This window comes from Penicillium angulare (genome assembly GCF_028827245.1).
Source record: "Penicillium angulare strain IBT 27051 chromosome Unknown utg000008l_segment0_segment0, whole genome shotgun sequence".
NCBI classification, from domain to species: domain Eukaryota; kingdom Fungi; phylum Ascomycota; class Eurotiomycetes; order Eurotiales; family Aspergillaceae; genus Penicillium; species Penicillium angulare.
In genome coordinates, this window is record NW_026623167.1 from 2,358,677 (window position 1) to 2,376,281 (window position 17,605).

General features: G+C 44.1%; 8 protein-coding genes across 8 annotated transcripts; 7 read left to right on the top strand and 1 right to left on the bottom strand.

Moving 5' to 3' along the window:
* Window positions 1-340: 340 nt before the first annotated feature.
* N7478_011546 (glycoside hydrolase family 39 protein) lies at window positions 341-1,907 on the top strand (the record flags this gene model as incomplete). Its single annotated transcript, XM_056927760.1, has 4 exons — window positions 341-517; window positions 587-746; window positions 794-1,064; window positions 1,130-1,907. 4 exons carry the CDS (start codon window positions 341-343, stop codon window positions 1,905-1,907), a joined length of 1,386 nt encoding a protein of 461 aa, XP_056774808.1.
* A 3,684-nt stretch (window positions 1,908-5,591) lies between these two features.
* N7478_011547 (putative lipoxygenase) lies at window positions 5,592-7,969 on the top strand (the record flags this gene model as incomplete). Its single annotated transcript, XM_056927761.1, has 3 exons — window positions 5,592-5,914; window positions 5,970-6,877; window positions 6,942-7,969. 3 exons carry the CDS (start codon window positions 5,592-5,594, stop codon window positions 7,967-7,969), a joined length of 2,259 nt encoding a protein of 752 aa, XP_056774809.1.
* Window positions 7,970-9,867: 1,898 nt separating this feature from the next.
* On the top strand, window positions 9,868-10,968 carry N7478_011548 (uncharacterized protein; the record flags this gene model as incomplete). Its single annotated transcript, XM_056927762.1, has 1 exon — window positions 9,868-10,968. One exon carries the CDS (start codon window positions 9,868-9,870, stop codon window positions 10,966-10,968), a length of 1,101 nt encoding a protein of 366 aa, XP_056774810.1.
* A 55-nt stretch (window positions 10,969-11,023) lies between these two features.
* On the top strand, window positions 11,024-11,578 carry N7478_011549 (uncharacterized protein; the record flags this gene model as incomplete). The annotated part of the gene is made up of 2 exons (XM_056927763.1): window positions 11,024-11,117; window positions 11,247-11,578. 2 exons carry the CDS (start codon window positions 11,024-11,026, stop codon window positions 11,576-11,578), a joined length of 426 nt encoding a protein of 141 aa, XP_056774811.1.
* Window positions 11,579-13,383: 1,805 nt separating this feature from the next.
* On the bottom strand, window positions 13,384-13,644 carry N7478_011550 (uncharacterized protein; the record flags this gene model as incomplete). The annotated part of the gene is made up of 1 exon (XM_056927764.1): window positions 13,384-13,644. One exon carries the CDS (start codon window positions 13,642-13,644, stop codon window positions 13,384-13,386), a length of 261 nt encoding a protein of 86 aa, XP_056774812.1.
* A 179-nt stretch (window positions 13,645-13,823) lies between these two features.
* N7478_011551 (uncharacterized protein) lies at window positions 13,824-14,850 on the top strand (the record flags this gene model as incomplete). Its single annotated transcript, XM_056927765.1, has 3 exons — window positions 13,824-14,155; window positions 14,215-14,464; window positions 14,524-14,850. The coding sequence occupies 3 exons, from the start codon at window positions 13,824-13,826 to the stop codon at window positions 14,848-14,850; spliced, it is 909 nt and encodes a 302-aa protein (XP_056774813.1).
* Window positions 14,851-15,418: 568 nt separating this feature from the next.
* Window positions 15,419-16,558, top strand: N7478_011552 (uncharacterized protein; the record flags this gene model as incomplete). Its single annotated transcript, XM_056927766.1, has 1 exon — window positions 15,419-16,558. One exon carries the CDS (start codon window positions 15,419-15,421, stop codon window positions 16,556-16,558), a length of 1,140 nt encoding a protein of 379 aa, XP_056774814.1.
* Window positions 16,559-16,736: 178 nt separating this feature from the next.
* Window positions 16,737-17,312, top strand: N7478_011553 (uncharacterized protein; the record flags this gene model as incomplete). The annotated part of the gene is made up of 1 exon (XM_056927767.1): window positions 16,737-17,312. One exon carries the CDS (start codon window positions 16,737-16,739, stop codon window positions 17,310-17,312), a length of 576 nt encoding a protein of 191 aa, XP_056774815.1.
* Between the last annotated feature and the right edge of the window lie 293 nt (window positions 17,313-17,605).

The window sequence follows — 17,605 nt, forward strand, 5'->3', positions numbered from 1 at the left end:
TTCTCCGGTGCGGATAAGGCGCCCTAGAAAGGTAGATTCCCGAGGTACACCTGACTAGTGGAAGCCGGGCGGATTTCTTCAGGGAGAAATTGTGGAGACCTTGGTGATCAGGAAATTGAACTGCTCCGTTCAAGATCGGAATCTCATGATTCCCTCTTGTTTTGGCTGCTATGTACAACTACCCCGCGCGGAGATTTCCTTAGTTTTCAGTCCACTATGATTCTAGACGGATTGTGGTTTAAAAGCGACAGGAAATCTCATGTACGCAAGACTTGAGAATTATTGTGTTTCATTTTTCGAGTTTCACTTTTGAACAGCCAGTACGATCTTCCATTTTGAGATGCGTCACAGTTTGGTACATGCGCTTGCCTTGGTGCAGTTGGTTTCTGCTGGCCCCGTCCTCCGGCCGAGAGACACAGTCACTGCCCAGGTCAACTTCAACAACAACACAGGTGCCCCCGAGCATTTGGCATCCGGGCTTCTATATGGGGTACCTGACACTCTAAACCAAATTCCCGTAGGTTGATATTGATACTGCTCGATTATCTTTGACCACAAACTAATATTTTCGATCACATGCTCTCAGAGCCACTTTTATGAAAATATCGGATATAACTATGAGCGAGCAGGGGGCGCACAGGTTGCAGCCCCTGGCCTTGGTTGGATTTGGGGATTAACCGAGTACAAGGTAGAATACAACCAAAACAGCATCATCAAAAAAATTATTCTCTATGCTGACACTGATGGTCAATTTAGAACCGTTTCAAGTCAACGCTTTCTAATTACCAAACAGCGCGCGAGTACGATGCGACTTTCATTTTCCTCATTCACGATCTTTGGGGGGCTGATGGAACTCAGAACTCGTCCGCGCCTTACCCTGGTGATAACGGCGACTGGAGCAGCTGGGATGAATATCTCACCCAGTTGTTCTCCGATATGAAGGCAAATGATATGACTACTTCTCTTGTGGTTGACATTTGGAATGAACCTGATGGATCCGGGTTCTGGAATCGTGAGCAGGACCAGTATCTTCAAATGTGGGGTAGGACGTACTATAAATTCAGGTAAGATTGTCCATTCAATAATCAATTGTATTGCATATGAGCAAGCCACTGACCTATCTATGAAGGGCGGAATTCGGCACTGAGGTAGAACTTTCTGGCCCAGCCAGTGCGGGTGAGCCTCTTGCCTCCAATAGTTGGTGGCAGGCATGGGCTTCATTTGTTTCTAGCAACAATTCCATCCCAGATCAATACGCATGGCATATGGAGTCAGGCACTGGAGATCTTCTTTCAGCTCAAGCTGGTCTCGATTACTGGCGTGGAACTTACGACCTTCCGGCGAAACTAATCAACATCAACGAATACGCCGTTTACGATGAACAAGTTCCAGCTGGCTCAGCTTGGTGGATCAGTCAGTTGGAGCGTATTAATGCCCGAGGACTGAGAGGCAACTGGCTAAGTGGAACTAATCTCCATGACTATATGGCTTCCCTCCTGGGAAAGTCCGGTTCTACATACTACCCCAACGGAGACTATCAAGTGTACAAATATTACTATCAGAATATGACAGGTTATCGAGTGGGAACTCTTCCTTCTTCCGACTTGAAGCTAGACGCATACGCGACGGTAGGATCGGATTATGCCCGGGTTCTAGTTGGGGTTCGAGTCGACACCGGTACCTGGGAGTTGGAGTTAAACTCACTGTCTTCTCTTGGACTGCCGACAAGTGGCACGCTGAATATCCATACCTGGGGATTTCCTGTGGCCTCTGACGTGCATTATGGAGAGATCGACGGGCCCACCGATTTGGGATGGTATGAGCACGCCTATTCAGAGAATACTGTTACCTTCCCAGTATATCAAACAGACGAGGTCACTGCATATGCATTTGAGTTCATTGTCTAGAAGATAGTATATTCCTCAGATGTTCCCTCATTACAGTGACAATGCACAATGAACTGCAACCTTTCCTTCAGGCTGATTATCGATCGCTCCGCAGTGTACTCGGTGTTATAACTCCCCAGTATCTTCTCAGTCGCATATAAATCTCGATTTCGCCTTGCTCGGAAGAGATCATCAGTTGTATTATCATTCAACCCCTGTTTGTGAGTCAGTAGTATATTGTTATAAAAGATCTGCAGTTCCCGAGGAAGAGCCGAATGACCAAAGAACCTTTATATTACTGTATAAAATGATTCTTATACATATAACATAATTATATGTATGGTTTAAGTTAAAAACAGGATGGTCTGCGGAAATCGCTACTTATCCGCGTGTCTATCAAGATATAAAGTCGACTGACGCTCGTACTTGACTATAAAATACTACTTCTAAAGTCAATTGTATCCAGCCAACTGTTGATATATGGAGAAATTGGTTGAGTTTGAGCGCAGTGAAAAATCACAAAGTAGTTGTTCTTGATTGTTATTGTTGTTTCCTTCAACCCAAATGAACATGAAGGCCCTCATTCCCAGAGAGCTACACGTGACCTTTCATCTCCGCCATCTTCAATATTTCTTCCAAGGAGATGAATTGGAGATTAGAAAAGTATCTCATAAATTGCCTTTGGGTCTTCTCCTTCCGACAGGCTGTAGCGCCACTGACTGTCCACTGTTCTATTTCAATAACAGCTAGCTCTTGGCTATTGGGTTTATCTTTATATACTTCAGATGACTGGGTGATGTCGGCTAGCGAACGGTATTCCCTGGTGAATCGTCGGTCTATGGCTCATATTAATGTTTATTATTGATTTCCGCGGCACTGAATTTTCAACGGGCCACATCTCACCATAAAATGGTTCTAAGACTTTGGCAGCCTCATTGAACGTACGCCATTGTCCAGCAACGTAGGTGACAGGCTCCTGAATTGCATCAAAGGGACAACGTTAGACTTTCTGCATGGTAGCTAAGAATAGAATGAATACTAACCTATTCCGCCACGTTTAAGAGCTCGGCAACGGCCCTTGCAACATCTTCCACAGGTCCATGACTGAGGCTTATCACCCGTTCCCCGAACGCAGTACGTCCAAGTCTTCAAATTGATAGGGAATTGGCCAGGAATAGCTCTCTAAATGACTTGGACTCAGGTAAGAAATATTCCACGAACCGCCCCAAATTAAATAGCGTCCACTCAATATCTGGTGTCTCTCGCAAAATCTTTCGGAGAGGGCCCTGGGTTCTTGCATATTCTTCTGGAAAATCCGGATAGTCCTCAATACTGCCAGCCCATTCGGACGGGATGAACCTTTTACAAGCGGAGGTATTTCGGCAGGCATTGAGGAGGTCATGATGTATACTGAGGAAATTTTCATCTCGACATCAAATAGTGGAAATGAGGGTCATTGCTCCAGTAGATGTCAAGTTAGAGAGAACAGAGGACTCTGAATAGTCCGTCGTGTGAATGGTCGCATTGGGATATCTGAATGTTGGAACTTTCTAAAGCGCTTGAAATCATACTGTTTCCTAAGTAAGAAGAGCAGCCCTTCCCAGGCGGGAATCTGGAATTTGAACTTCAAAAAAACTCGTTCAAGTACAAGTTGCAGTGGAGCCCAAACCTGTCGAGTGAGAAGCGCGAAGGAATATCTGCGGTCGTTGGATATTTCCTCACAGATATATTTACCCAAATCACCAGTTCCCCCGGCAATGGCGATAACTTGAACTCGAGGGTTTTCCATTTTTCCAAGGTTAAATCTCGAATAGGAATTTTTAAAAAAAAAAAAAAAACAACAGCGAAGTGAAGAAAAAAGTTTAGTTTTGGTCGGCTTTGCTCTGTCTTTTTAATCTTGACGACCAAAGAGGATGCAGATTTGCAACGGAATGCTGATTCAATATTTGGCCAACCTCATGGCAGTTCAATACACTGGCCCAAGCCTCCGATTAGTACGGTGTACATACCACCTAAATAACGATGGATATTCTTGGAAGAATTTGACTTCTGACCGAGAATCATGCGTTGGCCATTTGGAATATCAGGCTAATTGGCCCTGGATACCCTGCGAACTAGCGTCAGCGGTCAAGGGAGAAATATTAACTATAAGGCAACCATAGGAACAGCGATGGCAAACTTACCCCAGCACTGCAAATGTGATAGTTCCCATAGTGACACAAAGTACTGCTGTCGAATGAGGGAAAATGCTAGTAAGCTTTTGTGCTGGGAATCCTTTACGGGAAGATACGACTGCCTTACCGAGAAACACATTCAGATAGTAATAGCCAAATAATTCAGATACTCCACCCTGTCCATGGGCGGGTAGCCAGATTCCGGCCTATAGGCCGCCTATTGCACAGGTCTAGCTACGTACATGTAGGAGTCCTACTCTTGGACCAACCATCTGATGGGTCTGTATCCGAGAGTGGGTCAAACTAACCAAACATACCCGCCGAGAGAAATACAAAATGCGTAATTAGTGGAGCAACGCGAGGAATGGACAAGCTCTGCATGCAATCTACCTAATAGGCAAAATTTAAAACAGAAATGGGACAGATAGAGACGACTCATACTAGATTCAAACAAGATGACCCTTTACAAAATTCCCTGACTAATGCAAACAGTTTAAGTAGCCCGAGCGGTATAACCCTAGAGACTATGAGGTGGGATTATCCAGATCGCATTCAGCGATGCGGCTAATACATACTTCCGCCCCACCAAAACCCGTCACCCGGTCGGCCCGCCGAACGTGCCGAAAGCAAAGATAAAATCGATAAACTTTCCACAAAGATAAATAAGAAAAAGAGTAAAACAAAAAAAGACGAGTAAATCTCTTTAGCCGAGCTCTCTTTAGTTTGAACGAAAAAAAAATCAGTTGAACTAAATCCAAGTTCAAAAATTGGGATTGACGTTTTTGGTTTAGCCCGCTTAATTGTAGTATAGCTATATGGAGGAGGTCGGCCGGGAACTGCAACAATTCGGGAGACATTATTTTCTATCTTGGTATGTAATAATCTGGGCTAATGCTTTCTCCAAGGCATGTAATATTGAAATATCGTCAATATCGTCCTCCTAAAGTTCGCTCAAGATACTGGATCAGATCTGAATTCATTCGGCCTCAACACTGGCACATTTAAGATTCTGTATGTACGAGACAACAAATACTTCTTTTGTGATTCTTTGCTGTCACTACCAAATGAGAGGCCGTTTTAGTCCTTAGCTCTATGTATCTTCCTTTTCCTAAAACATCTTGTGGAGAACTGGGGACGAAACACATTACACTCATTACTCTATAGTCACTGTAACCTAGCCGCCCAATAGGAATACATATTTAGTAATCTATGGATTTATTGGGTAGAGAAATAAGTGTTCTATGACCTCTCCTGAGTGCGCAATGTGACGTTGGCGTAGTAAAGTGCGAGATGATACGATGACAACCTTGGAATATCGTATATCATGCTAATATCACTGTTTTCAATTCCCGTCAGGTGTGTCATTAGATAGGGTCTGAAGAAGCCCAAGTTCCATCCTCCATCATAGCCTTGGGATACTTAAACAAGTGTCTTCCTTTCCCATTTCATGCTTATCTGCTCTTCCCTGCTTCACCGAAGACATCTGAAACTTGACTAATTCCTCAATCTTTACCCCTTTGCTACCACAATCATGGTTCGAAATCTGAACGATGTGGCTACCATGCCTGGCTATGCTGAAACGCCAAACAAACTTGGAGGCATAGAAGACGAAGCTCAAGGAGAGCCAGTCCTAAATGACATGGACACTGGTGCCCTGTTCAATCAATTGACGAAATTAAACCTCATGCCGAAGAAAGTCAACTTCACCCCCAATGAAAAGAAGAGTGGTAGCAAAAACTCCGATGACCTTCTTTGCATGGTTGCTGCAACATATGAGTCACCAAAGATACCAGAGGGCTCCTATCGCGGAACTCAATTGGCATTGACAAAGGTCTACGATCTGATAGAACAGAGGTTTGTATACCATATCTTTTCCCATAATTTCAAATATCCCTAACTTGCTTTTTAGATTCATGTCATTCACCGACATCACTGGTGTTGAGCCCATACTACCGATTGGTGTGAGCAGGGTAGATAAGAAGGCTTTCTTTGCATTCACGAAAAGCAAACCCGGTGATAGCGACTTTCCTCCTCATCTTGATATGGGTCTGAATAAGACCTGGCCGGATATTGGCGATGAAGATCCAAACCAACGATCAACCATGAGCCCCTTTGGTCTCTTCGACCCTTCCTATTTGATCCAGTTAAAGATGATCATGTCTGGTGTTATCCCGAATTTTATTACGAAGGTTGGCACACCCGATAAAGGCAATACAATCGCCGAAGTAGAAAAGTACAATCGGGATCGTATCGAGGCAGAGAAGAAGAGGTGGTTGAAGTATGGATATGTGCAAGATATCTTCAATCGTCCAAATGTGGGTGAGCTGGAAGATTGGTACAGCGATGACCGATTTGCCCAGCAGCAATTCACTGGGACAAATCCTACAACCCTCCTACCAGCTTCGCTATCTTGGGTCAGGCACTTCATACGCGCTGCCACACAGCCAGAAGACAAAGCCGCGAAAGATATCATTACTGCGATCTCTGAAGGGCATTCGGAGTCTTTGTACATCCAGGATTACAGCTACTTCCGCGATAGTGCGGGCTTCACGGATCGCGAAGCTGAGATAAAAATGTCTCCCGAGAAAGGAAGCCCGCGATATGGCTGTGCAGCGGTTTCTCTCTTCTATCTTGATGATGAAGGGAAGCTTCATCCGCTCGCAATTATCCCGGATTGGCGAGGATGTTCGGGTGCAACTGTGACTATTTACAACCGAGAGTTGTTTAAAAGGGTAGATCTACTGACCGGGAGAGAGAAGTCACGCAGCCCACAGGAGAAGAGAATTGATGAGGCCAATGACTGGCCATGGAGATATGGTATGTTCCCTCTCTTCAACTTCTCGTTTTGTATGGTATGCTAATCTTGTGCTTTTTCTACTAGCCAAGACTTGTGTGCAAACCAGTGACTGGTTCCGGCATGAAGTCACCGTGCATCTTACTCGTACTCACCTGGTTGAAGAAACTGTCATTGTCTCTGCAAATCGACAATTCGAAAACGATCACCCAGTCTTCCAGATTCTTCGACCGCACTGGCAGAAGACCTTGGCCCTCAATCAGTCCGCTAGGACTGTTCTGGTTCCCTCTGTTATTCTTGAAATTGTCGGTTTCTCAAAAAAGGAGGCTTTGAAGTTCATCCGAAAGGAGTATGACGACTTTGATTTCCAGAATAGCTACGTGCCAACTGATCTTCGTAACCGGGGCTTCCCACCAGAGAAACTGGACTCGAAAAAGTTCCACAACTATTCCTACGCTCGGTGCATCAACAGCATGTGGGGGAAGATCAGAACTTACGTGACAGAGATGCTTTCGCTGTACTATCCCTCCGCCTATGCTGACAGCCTTGTGAAACAAGATAAATCCATTGAGAAGTGGTGGAAGGAAATGCAGTCTCCCAGTGGCGCTGATATGCGCTCATTCCCCGAAATCGACACATTCGAGAAGCTAGTCGACTGCGTCACCATGTGTATTCACATTGCCTCACCCCAGCATACAGCAGTCAACTACCTGCAAGACTACTATCAGGACTTTGTGATAAACAAGCCCTCCTGTCTTTTTACCCCGCCACCAACCTCTCTGAATTCCTTGCTCGCATACACAGAGGAGGACCTAGTTAAGGCGCTGCCTATTAACCAAACAAGAGAATGGCTTTTGTCCTCGCACGTTCCATATCTTCTCAGCTTCAAGCCAGACGAACAGAAGGAAACGTTGTTCGGGTACGTCACGACGGCTCGCGCTCTCGCCCAGAGTAGCGGCAACAATGAGCTTTACGGAGTGCTTGACAGATTCTTTAATGCACTGAAAGACAGCGACAAAGAGTTTCAAGACTATGCTAATGAAAAGTGGGATGCTAAGGATATTCCTTACACAGTGCTGAAGCCAAAGTATAATGCGGTGTCGATTTTGATTTAGATTCACCGCTTGCAAATCGGGAGATTGTCAATTTTTGCTACAGAACCTACTTCCATAAACCTCATGGACTGGGCAAAAGCTTTCGCGTTTAGAGGAAAGTTAGGGGCGTTGAATTGATCTTGAACAGACTGGGGAAAGCTTTCCATACAATGTATGATATATTCGGCTATTTTCTTTTTACGCTTCAGAGTTTTAGAATGGGAAAAGTGAGCTGCTAATAAGGGTAATACTTCAATGAATTTGGATCTCGCTTCTGTTGCTTTTTAGAAAGTCGGTCAATATAATTCTTCTTAAAATAGGGGATACAGAGGCAGTGTTTTTTGGATAATTCCATTAGGATAAAATACCTATTAAGGTAGCTCTCTGAAATATTTACTAGATAATAGCTTCAGAAATAGAAGTAAACCTATAATCTAGTATAAAGTCTACTATATACTCTTTCTAGCTTTGTAAGGGATATCCTCTCAGCTTATTACAGTTCCTGTATTTCTTCGGCTCGGTATAGATTCTAGGCTACCAAAGAATATCGGAACACTAAATTCCCCGAGATTATAGATTGTAGTTACTTGTAGATTTAACTTCTAAGTTTTTATACAGTTATTCCTACTTCTTTTACTGGTTAATTCGATAATATATAGTCCTGTAAGACAATCTTGTTTATTTGTACTTTTTGGTTGTAGTATCTCCCTCCTGGTGCAAATTCAGCCTTGTTTTTTATCTAATAATCCACCAGTAAATTGTAACCTAAATTAATGAACTGCTTATACCCTTTGTCTTTCTTGAATTTGATATTGAAAACCTTCATTCCGATTTGGCCTTTGTAAAAGTCGCTATAAAGCTCGGCTGCAGGATGCTGGAGGTTATCAATACTTGTTGGCTCATGTAAGTCCTCTCGCCACCCTAAGATTTTATCTATAGAGATTGAGATGCCTTTTGTCTGAGGTATGAATTTATAGTAACTCAGCAGTCCCTCTTGGATCCACTTTGTACCGTTAATGATAGAAGTTGTTGTCGAACTCATGAAAGGTGGAGAGGATGCCGCCCTGCCCACGTGTAAATCACGCGAGGTGAGGGGAGGGAACCCACGTTAACAGCTAATCAGGCTCTATAACGTCAGTGGGGCTACATCTGGACCTTAAGGGGCCAATTGCAGGTGGAAGCTATCATAGAATTCTGTCACAAAACTGCACTAACCTACGAAACGGCTAGCGTGACATAAGAACAAGCGTTCTTTCTACCGTTACCCACATAGCACCAAAGTGCAAGTACCTGGTAAAAAGCACACGTTATCAAAACTGGTAGATGGATATCTCGATCAGTGGGTAGATCATGCCAAGCACTATCTACCACTCTACCACCTACCACGGATACCATCAAGGAGGACTGGGTATATAGGGACACTCATCCGCGCACATGTATTAGTTCTTTTCAACTGGTAACTCATTGACCAATATTAGACCACCTACCGTGATCAGTTAGCAACGCGTAATACTTGCGGCTAGTTTGCAGATTTTGGCGGATATCTATTGGATAATGAAGTGTAAACCAAACCCGCGGATCTGCGGATATACCGCAGTCTATTGGTCAGGTAAGAAATAGTGAGGGAATCTCAGTGGCAAATCACAACTCTAAAGTCTATGATTCGTTGGCGCATGTTTCGACCACAGAACATACCAATTAAACTTCTTCCATGACTCATCATGAGCAATAATATATCGGGGCTAGACCTCCCAACACTGAAACAATACCGACGCTATACCTTATTTCCCATTCATGCACAATCTATAATTGTGCATAATCATGATCCCAGGCAAAAGCTTTTCGTATGACCACTGGGATCGTCGAGAAGTCATACAGATCTTAAGAATATTTAGATCAGCCTGTCATCACTAGGTGATATGTCCCTCAATGACACTGGCAGTACTCTTAATTCTGAGCTCCCCCTTCCGGTCACCTATGTCGTCTCATCATTCTTGTCAGTCGCCATCTATAATGTTGTCGAGCTAACATTTGCTCTTTTTTTAACTTTCAAACGACGAAACGGCCTATACTTCTGGAGCTTCCTCGTCGCAACATGGGGAATTGCTATCTACTCCATCGGATTCATTCTCAAGGATTTCAACGTTGCAAAGTCTATCCCATATTTTTACGTTACATTAATAATCGCTGGTTGGTGTATGATGGTCACAGGCCAGTCAATGGTCCTGTACTCTCGTCTTCATCTGATCGTGCATTGTCGCATGATTCTCTGGTTGGTTCTAGGCATGATTATCATCGATGCGATCATACTGCATATTCCGACTACAATCCTCTGCTATGGAGCTAACTCTCCTCTCTTCGTCCGTTTCTCTGTACCATACGCGGTATACGAAAGAGTTCAAGTTTCAATATTCTTTGTTCAGGAGGTCATCATTTCGGGTCTCTACGTGTATGAGACATACAAAATGCTTCATTCCGAGGGATCCATCAGCGAAATACACGGCAACGCCGGCAAGAGACTTCTTCTACATCTTATTTTCATTAGCGTCATAGTGATAGTGCTGGACATCTGCATCTTGATACTCGAGTTTACAGGCAGATACGCGTCGCAAACAGCAGTCAAAGGATTCATATACAGTGTGAAATTGAAGCTGGAATTCAACATTCTGAACCGATTGGTTGAGTTTGTGCAAACGCCGAGCAACCTATATTCGGACTTGATTTATGGGAGTCGTTCTCGACCTTCTTTGAACACTGAGCAAGAAGAGCGAGACACAAATGGAGTTCGTCATCATCGGTGCTGTTATTCGTCGGTTCTTTTTGCCCGCAAGGTTCGGCATGCGCTTGGAATCTCTGCCGAGAAATATGTGTGGAGGGTTTTTCACATTACGCAGAGGAAGGGTGTTGTCCAAGAAGTTGCGAATTCGGGCTCCATTATTATGGAGCCAGGAACAATGATTCCAAATCTGGGTAATCAGTTAGCCGATGACTACAGCCTGCGAGGTCAAGCCGTTGAATGAGAGGAATCTAGTTTCATTCAATATGGTCTTGTGACAATGCTAATTGATCTGCGGCATGCCAGAGTTTATGAGTGTCTGGCTACAGCTTCTTCTAGTCGACTTCCGCCGGATCAAGCGATCGCGCGCTACAAACTTTGGTCGATTTCCGAGTAACTAGCTAGGTCTTTTCGGGAGACAATAATTCTGAGTTCACAGAAATGTCACCACCAAAGAATGTCGAACCTCTCGTGTCTTCACAGTTTAATGTTGACTTAATGACCGCAATTGAAGTCACCAAGACCGCGCCGATATTCTATTGTTGGCATTGGCTGAGAGCCTTGAGACTAGGATAGTCGTGTTAAGTGGCCCCATTGACCTGGACTCGTACTTTTTCAGGCTCGGCTTCTACTTTACTGTCGAGAAGACGGGTAAAGAACAGCACCCTAGCAAAGCTAATACGAGATGGAAAGTGGCAGATTCGCCCCTTTGTCAAGCGGCGGAAAACGGCCACTTGGAAGCGGTAAAGCTCTTGGTGCGTCAGGGCGAGTCTCTGGCAATTAACCAGTATCATCGCCGCCCGGGCAGACGACTCGAAGATGGTGCGGGTTTTACTACGCCGTCCTCAAGTTGATCTCAATCATCAGAATCGTTATTTCGAGGATCCTTTGTTACTTGCAGTAAAGGGGGAACATCTGCTGGAGGTTGCGGCATGCCAGTTTGTGGATATCACTTCATTTTGCCGAGGAGCGTCTAATTGATGAGTATTGGGACGTTGTCAAAAGCGACCTCCACAAGTGCGAAGTGCGCATGCGCTAGCTTTCAAGGTTTTTTCTAACCGGACTCATAAATAACGAGTGGTGCTGCGAATTATTCCGTACTAGTATCTAAATTACTTAGGCTTCCCCTCCAAATGGCAGCTATAGGACCTTATCCGGGCGCATCTCTCCCCTATAACACGGACATATGTGCATAGGTCCTAGCGATCCACAATAGAAGTGATATGAACATCGCTTTTATTTTCTGGTTATACTATAGGACATGTGTATTGGTGGCGTTTATGGAGATGGTAAAGATAGTGCAGAAATCAGATTAATCCACCCTTAAGATGCATAATTTACGATTTTGCTGTAGATGTGCACCTTTTTTGGCCTAGGTGTATTTTTTCATTGAAAATTCCTGCGGCATTGCTAGCTCTTGTAGCTAGGTCCACGTTTGGGTTGGGCGATTCGGGAAATTTCGGGGTACAAAGAATTTCCGACCATGGATAGCCCATTCGCGTCGCCAAAATCCACTTCCGCTTCGCTATAAATCATACCTAAGTCGTATCCAAGGGGATTTAGGAATCCTATGATATTAATACTAAATAAAGAAAAGCTATATTAAATAAGACTATTTAATTAAAGAAAATAAAGAGAATAAGTAAAATAAAAAATAAAAAACTACTATAGAATTCTATATTAAGCTATAAATATCTTAATATTAATAATAATTACTATTATAACTAGAGTTAAAGTAACTCTAACTAAAGTTATATTATATTAATATCCTATTATAATCTTTATAAAGAAAGATTAAATACTATTGTACTAAAGAGTAAAACTAGTATTACTAATCTATAAGTATAAAAAATTATTAAAATAGCTAGAAGACTTAATAAAAGATAACCTAATCTTAAGATTTAACTTCTTTTATTGTTTAATAATAAATATAATATATCCTTTTATAGCTTAGTCTATATTCTATAAATCAAAATAAAGCTTATAATTAGAAAGATAAATAGAGATTAATCTTTAAAAAGATATTAAAAGATAAGTAGATTGTCATAGTATAGATCCTTATATAAGAGGATCTCTATTCTTATTCTTATATAATCCCTAAGATTATTAGAACTTCCTATTTTTATTTAATATAACTCTTTAAGCTATATCTTAGTTAATCTTTTATCCTATAGCCTATTTATAATATAATTATTTCTAATTCTCTATTTATTATATAAACTAGTCTATTAGTTTCTAATATATAACTATTTACTATATTCTAATATTATATAGTTTCTATCTTTATTTTAAAAGTTAGATTACTTATTAATTATAGATTAGCTACTAAAGTCTATAAAGACTCTTCTATTACTATTCTTATTTAAAAATCTTAAAACCTATACTAAATACTATAATATAAACCCTAAAATCTAGTTTATATACTATAGATAAATATATAAATATCCTAAAAAGATTAGAAAACTAATCTATTTATACTATTAATAATACTATATTATTTAATAAAAGATTATTTATTTAATCTAAGAAATTATTTAGATTAAAAAAGAATTTATATAAATCTATAATAAACTATCTAAAAAAAATAATATTTTTAAATACTCCAAATAGCGATGACACGGTGAATTGGAGGCCAGAAACGGCGGCCTTTGACGCCGTTTTAAGCCGCCCGCTCACCGTGGGCGGTCTTGGCGTCACGTGTGCCAAAGACCACGGCCTCACCATCTAATGCCACCCGAGCGTCCTGTCGGCTGTTCCTGGTGCCTGACCCATCGTTCCAGCCCATGTCCATTCGTGCTGCAGCCGCCGCCGCAGGGTCCCATGTTCGCTCATACTCCCAGTCAAGGTGGGAGGGGAGCCAAAAATGGCTCCCCTGTTGACCGTTCTGATTCTCTGAGTTTCCATAAATACCCCCAAGCATGGTCCCCGACCGGCAGTCCTCGCTCGCTTTCCAGCAGCTTTTCCAGCTCCAAGCCTGAGTTTCCAACAGATGACTCGTCCAAACTGAAATAATATCAGCCTCGACCATCCCCTCTCTCGTGCTTCAGTTGGTCTTTTTTGTCCTCTTGCCACCTCTGTCACACACTGTAATCCGCTGCCATGCCTGCCATGCCTGGCTCGCCGTCCCCAGTTCCAGCTGACGACGAGAGCGACTCCAGTTCAGTTCTGCCGGATGTCTTCTCGAACAACGCCTCCGACTCTGATTCCTCCACCGCAGCTAGCGACCTGGACACCAGCAGCGAATCCGAATCCGAGCTTGAGTCTGACGACGAGTCCGAGGATGAGCTGGCGCTAGATGATGAAGAGGAGCAACTTTCACCAGAACACTATCTTCGAGAGGCCGAGTCTTTAGATGTCTCCAAGCTCCGTCAGAAACGTTACAGTCCGAAAACTCAAGAGCGATTGGATGAGACGCAAGATTTCTGGGACAGGTAGGATACCACTAGAGCAAGCCGTTTACATGACCTGGTTCGCTGATGTTTTTTCGCAGGTTTTGTCGAGGCACAAACCGTGATCCGGTAGAATGTCTTTCCTGGCTCTCTGATACAGAGGAGACGGTCCGCTTCCTTAAGGCCCTCTTCTCCTGGCGCTGTGACCAGCGACGGGGAAAGGATGGTCGTCACACCGCAGGAGTGAACAAAAAAAGCACACTTAACGCATTCTGGAAGTGGTGGCATCTGATATACACAGCCGAAGTTGGCCACGGCCTCAGCAAGGATATCCAAGTCAAGGTCCGCGATGTAAGATCATGGTTGAGTTTCAGAACCGGCATCGATTGTACCCCGCTGACGTTCCATAGGTGCTCGCGATAGTAGCCACGGACAAAAAACTCTCCCTCAAAAAGCGCCCCAAAGCGACCATGTATGTCGAGGACGTGGCTGAATTCGCCCGAGTGATCCTGTCCACCACAGAAATGACTTTCCCTTGTGGCTGGTACCGGATCCAACTCCTCCTATTCTGCCAGCTGGCGGCTATTACCGGTAGTCGGCCCGGAGCGTTGCTAAAGCTTCGCTTCCAGGATCTAAAGTTGACGTTAATCCGGGATCCGGACGGAGGACGCCCCCGACTTTTTATCTACTTGAGGCCAGAATTCACAAAGTCATTTCTTGGAGAGAAAGAATCGTGAGAATATCCCCTTGATGAGTCATTTCTTCCTCCTTCCTTTTCTTCTTCAGTCACATCATTGTCTCCGCCGTCTTGCTTATCATTTCAATTAGCAACACATTCCCGATCCCGGAAATCATCTTCGACCCTACCTTGATCCTCAGTCCTCATGTTTTCCTGCTGGGCATGTTATTTAGGATTGACGCGTTTAAAAGTCTGTCCAAAGACGGTCCGGTGATGAACTGTCCAGAGCAATTATACAGTCTTCGGGTCCTCAGTGGGCTTGGACAACAGGAATTGAAGCTCAAGGATGAAATCCTCGATCGACATGTTTTCTGTCACGCACTACGAGAACCGGACGGAATTCGGATAGCATTGGAAAAGAGTCTTAATAAAGGATGGCTAAGCTACCGAATGAAACGAGGCGGTGAGATCACGGGCTTCGAAGAAGTCGCGAAGCCGTATTGCCTTCGATACGGCGCAGCGAAAGCATTTAACGATAGTCGTGAGTAACAAATTTCGCATTATAGTACTTGGTGGCTAATGGAATCCCCGAATCAGCGGATGTATCGAATGAGTTGCAGAACGTCATGCTGCAGCATGCGAGTATTGACACCTTTGTTCGGCACTACAGCGTGGGTATTCATGTGGACGCTCAGGCAATTGTAAGGGGCCTGCCCGCCCAGAAGCAGCTCATGCGGTTTGCCTGCTCAATGAGTCGGTCCATTGATCCTCGGAGACCATACCGGCTAGAGGACTCGAGGTGTCTCAATGACATTCCTCACGTGCGTTCCTTGGAAGAGAGGAAGCAGGCGCGCTCACGGATCCGAGATGTCAAGAAGCGTACCTACGAAAATGCGCAGGCTGCATTTCAGCGAGAATTCGGTGATGATCCCCCGCAGAAGAGTCCTGCAACCCAGGGTTTCCGAAGAATTCACAAGCGGTGGAGAACTCAAAAGAAAAACGTGGAGAAATTGTGCCAGAAATACGATCGCGCAGAGGACCTGTTTCAGCACTCAGTGAGGCAGTTGAGAAATGAGAAGAGAAGGCAAAAGCACCGCTTGATCCGCGAGAACCTAGAGCGGTACAAAGAGGAGCAGCCAGTGATAGATAGCGAGCGGCAGCTTGCCGGAAAGGTTGTTGATGAAGAAGTTATGGGTGCGTTGCAGCGTACAGGCTATATGACACCGCAGCATATGACGCTTATCGACAGTGTCTTGACTATGCCAGGGAAGACAGTCGAGAAAGAAACCGAACGCCGAATTGCTGCAATCAATGCGGTGATTGCTGTCTGTGATGCGGAAGAAGGTGCCCCCTCGCGTCCTCCACCGCAGAAACGCCCGGTCGATGCAGTTGATGTGCCCGCTGCTGCCCCCGTGCCTAAGAGGCAGAGATCTACCCTTGCAGAAGAGAGAGACGATACTTTTTGTCAAGCCATCGCTACTGTCTGCGTCAAAAACGAAAAGCAAAGACCAACAATCTGCTTTATTTGCCTTGGTAATGCTGGGCTGCCCGAAAAGGAGCGTCTGAGAATGTACAAGAACCCTGGTTCTCTCAGTCGGCACTTTGTCAACCGGCATATCAAGCCGTTCCCGAATGATATGCACTGCAGGTGTAATGTTTGCGGAGAAGGACTAGAATCAAAAAAATCACTCCTGAACCATGCAGAAGGAGTGCATGGGACTGTGTCCTGTTTGCCTTTACCAGCTCTTGGGCTACCCCTGCCATAGGCACCAATTATTCTTCTCTTTTCTTTTGGTACATTACTTCCATATCTGGCATTTTTAAGCGTGATAATATCGTACATTGTTAAAAAGAAACCCAAGAGCGTCTAATTATTAAGTTTATTCAGAATATAAATATTTTAAAGCTAGGTCATAACTACACAACTGACCACACTTTCATTCTATGAATATTGATTGGACCAAACTTTTCTCGTGTTCGAACGACACTGAGTTCCAATATCCCTCCACGCTACCCGTCGATAGCTGTGGTTGTACCATCATCGTCCTGGAAGCAAGGAGCCGCCAGGACAGCACAAGGGCCGCTGCGGCAGTATGCAAGAAGCGACTCCGCTCAGGTCGAGACACTGGCAACCACCAAGATAGAAAGACTACCTTCTATGACACAGAACAGCCGTGTCAAAAGAAGAAGAAAGGGAGACCTCCAATCAGGCCACTTTCCGATCCTTCGGACTCTTCCGTTCCCGTTTCATCTCATTGCTCTGGTGCCATCCAGGGTGTACGTGGGAGTGCTATCCTCACGATCGATACTAAATCTGGTTTGAAATCGGCATATTTCTTTACTTTCGTACCCGACCCTAGCCCGATGCTGTCTCGACCCCACACGGCGGTTATCCCAAGGAAACAAAGACAGTACACTTCGGACGAGAATGCGCTGCTGGTGCGGCTGAAGGAAGAAGAGGCAATGTCATGGTCTGAGATTACGGCTCACTTCCCAGACCGAAATATGTCATGCCTTTAAGTCCACTATTCGACCAAATTACGCCACAAGGCCAGTTCTCGGCCTGGAAAACCGAGGAGACGCGAATGAGAGGCTATGCTGTCGGTATTTTTTTTTGGGGTTCGCGCTTGTCGATCTTTCACTGTATACAGCATCCTCCGTAGCCATCTGTTTCAATACAAACATGAAGTGTAACTTTGTGTACTAATAAATTGTCGCTCGGTTTGATTCTTTACCTTCATTGAAAGAAGCTCATAACTTTCATTCTGTCTACAATCGTAAAGTAGAAAGCAAGTCACGTAAATGTGCGAGCT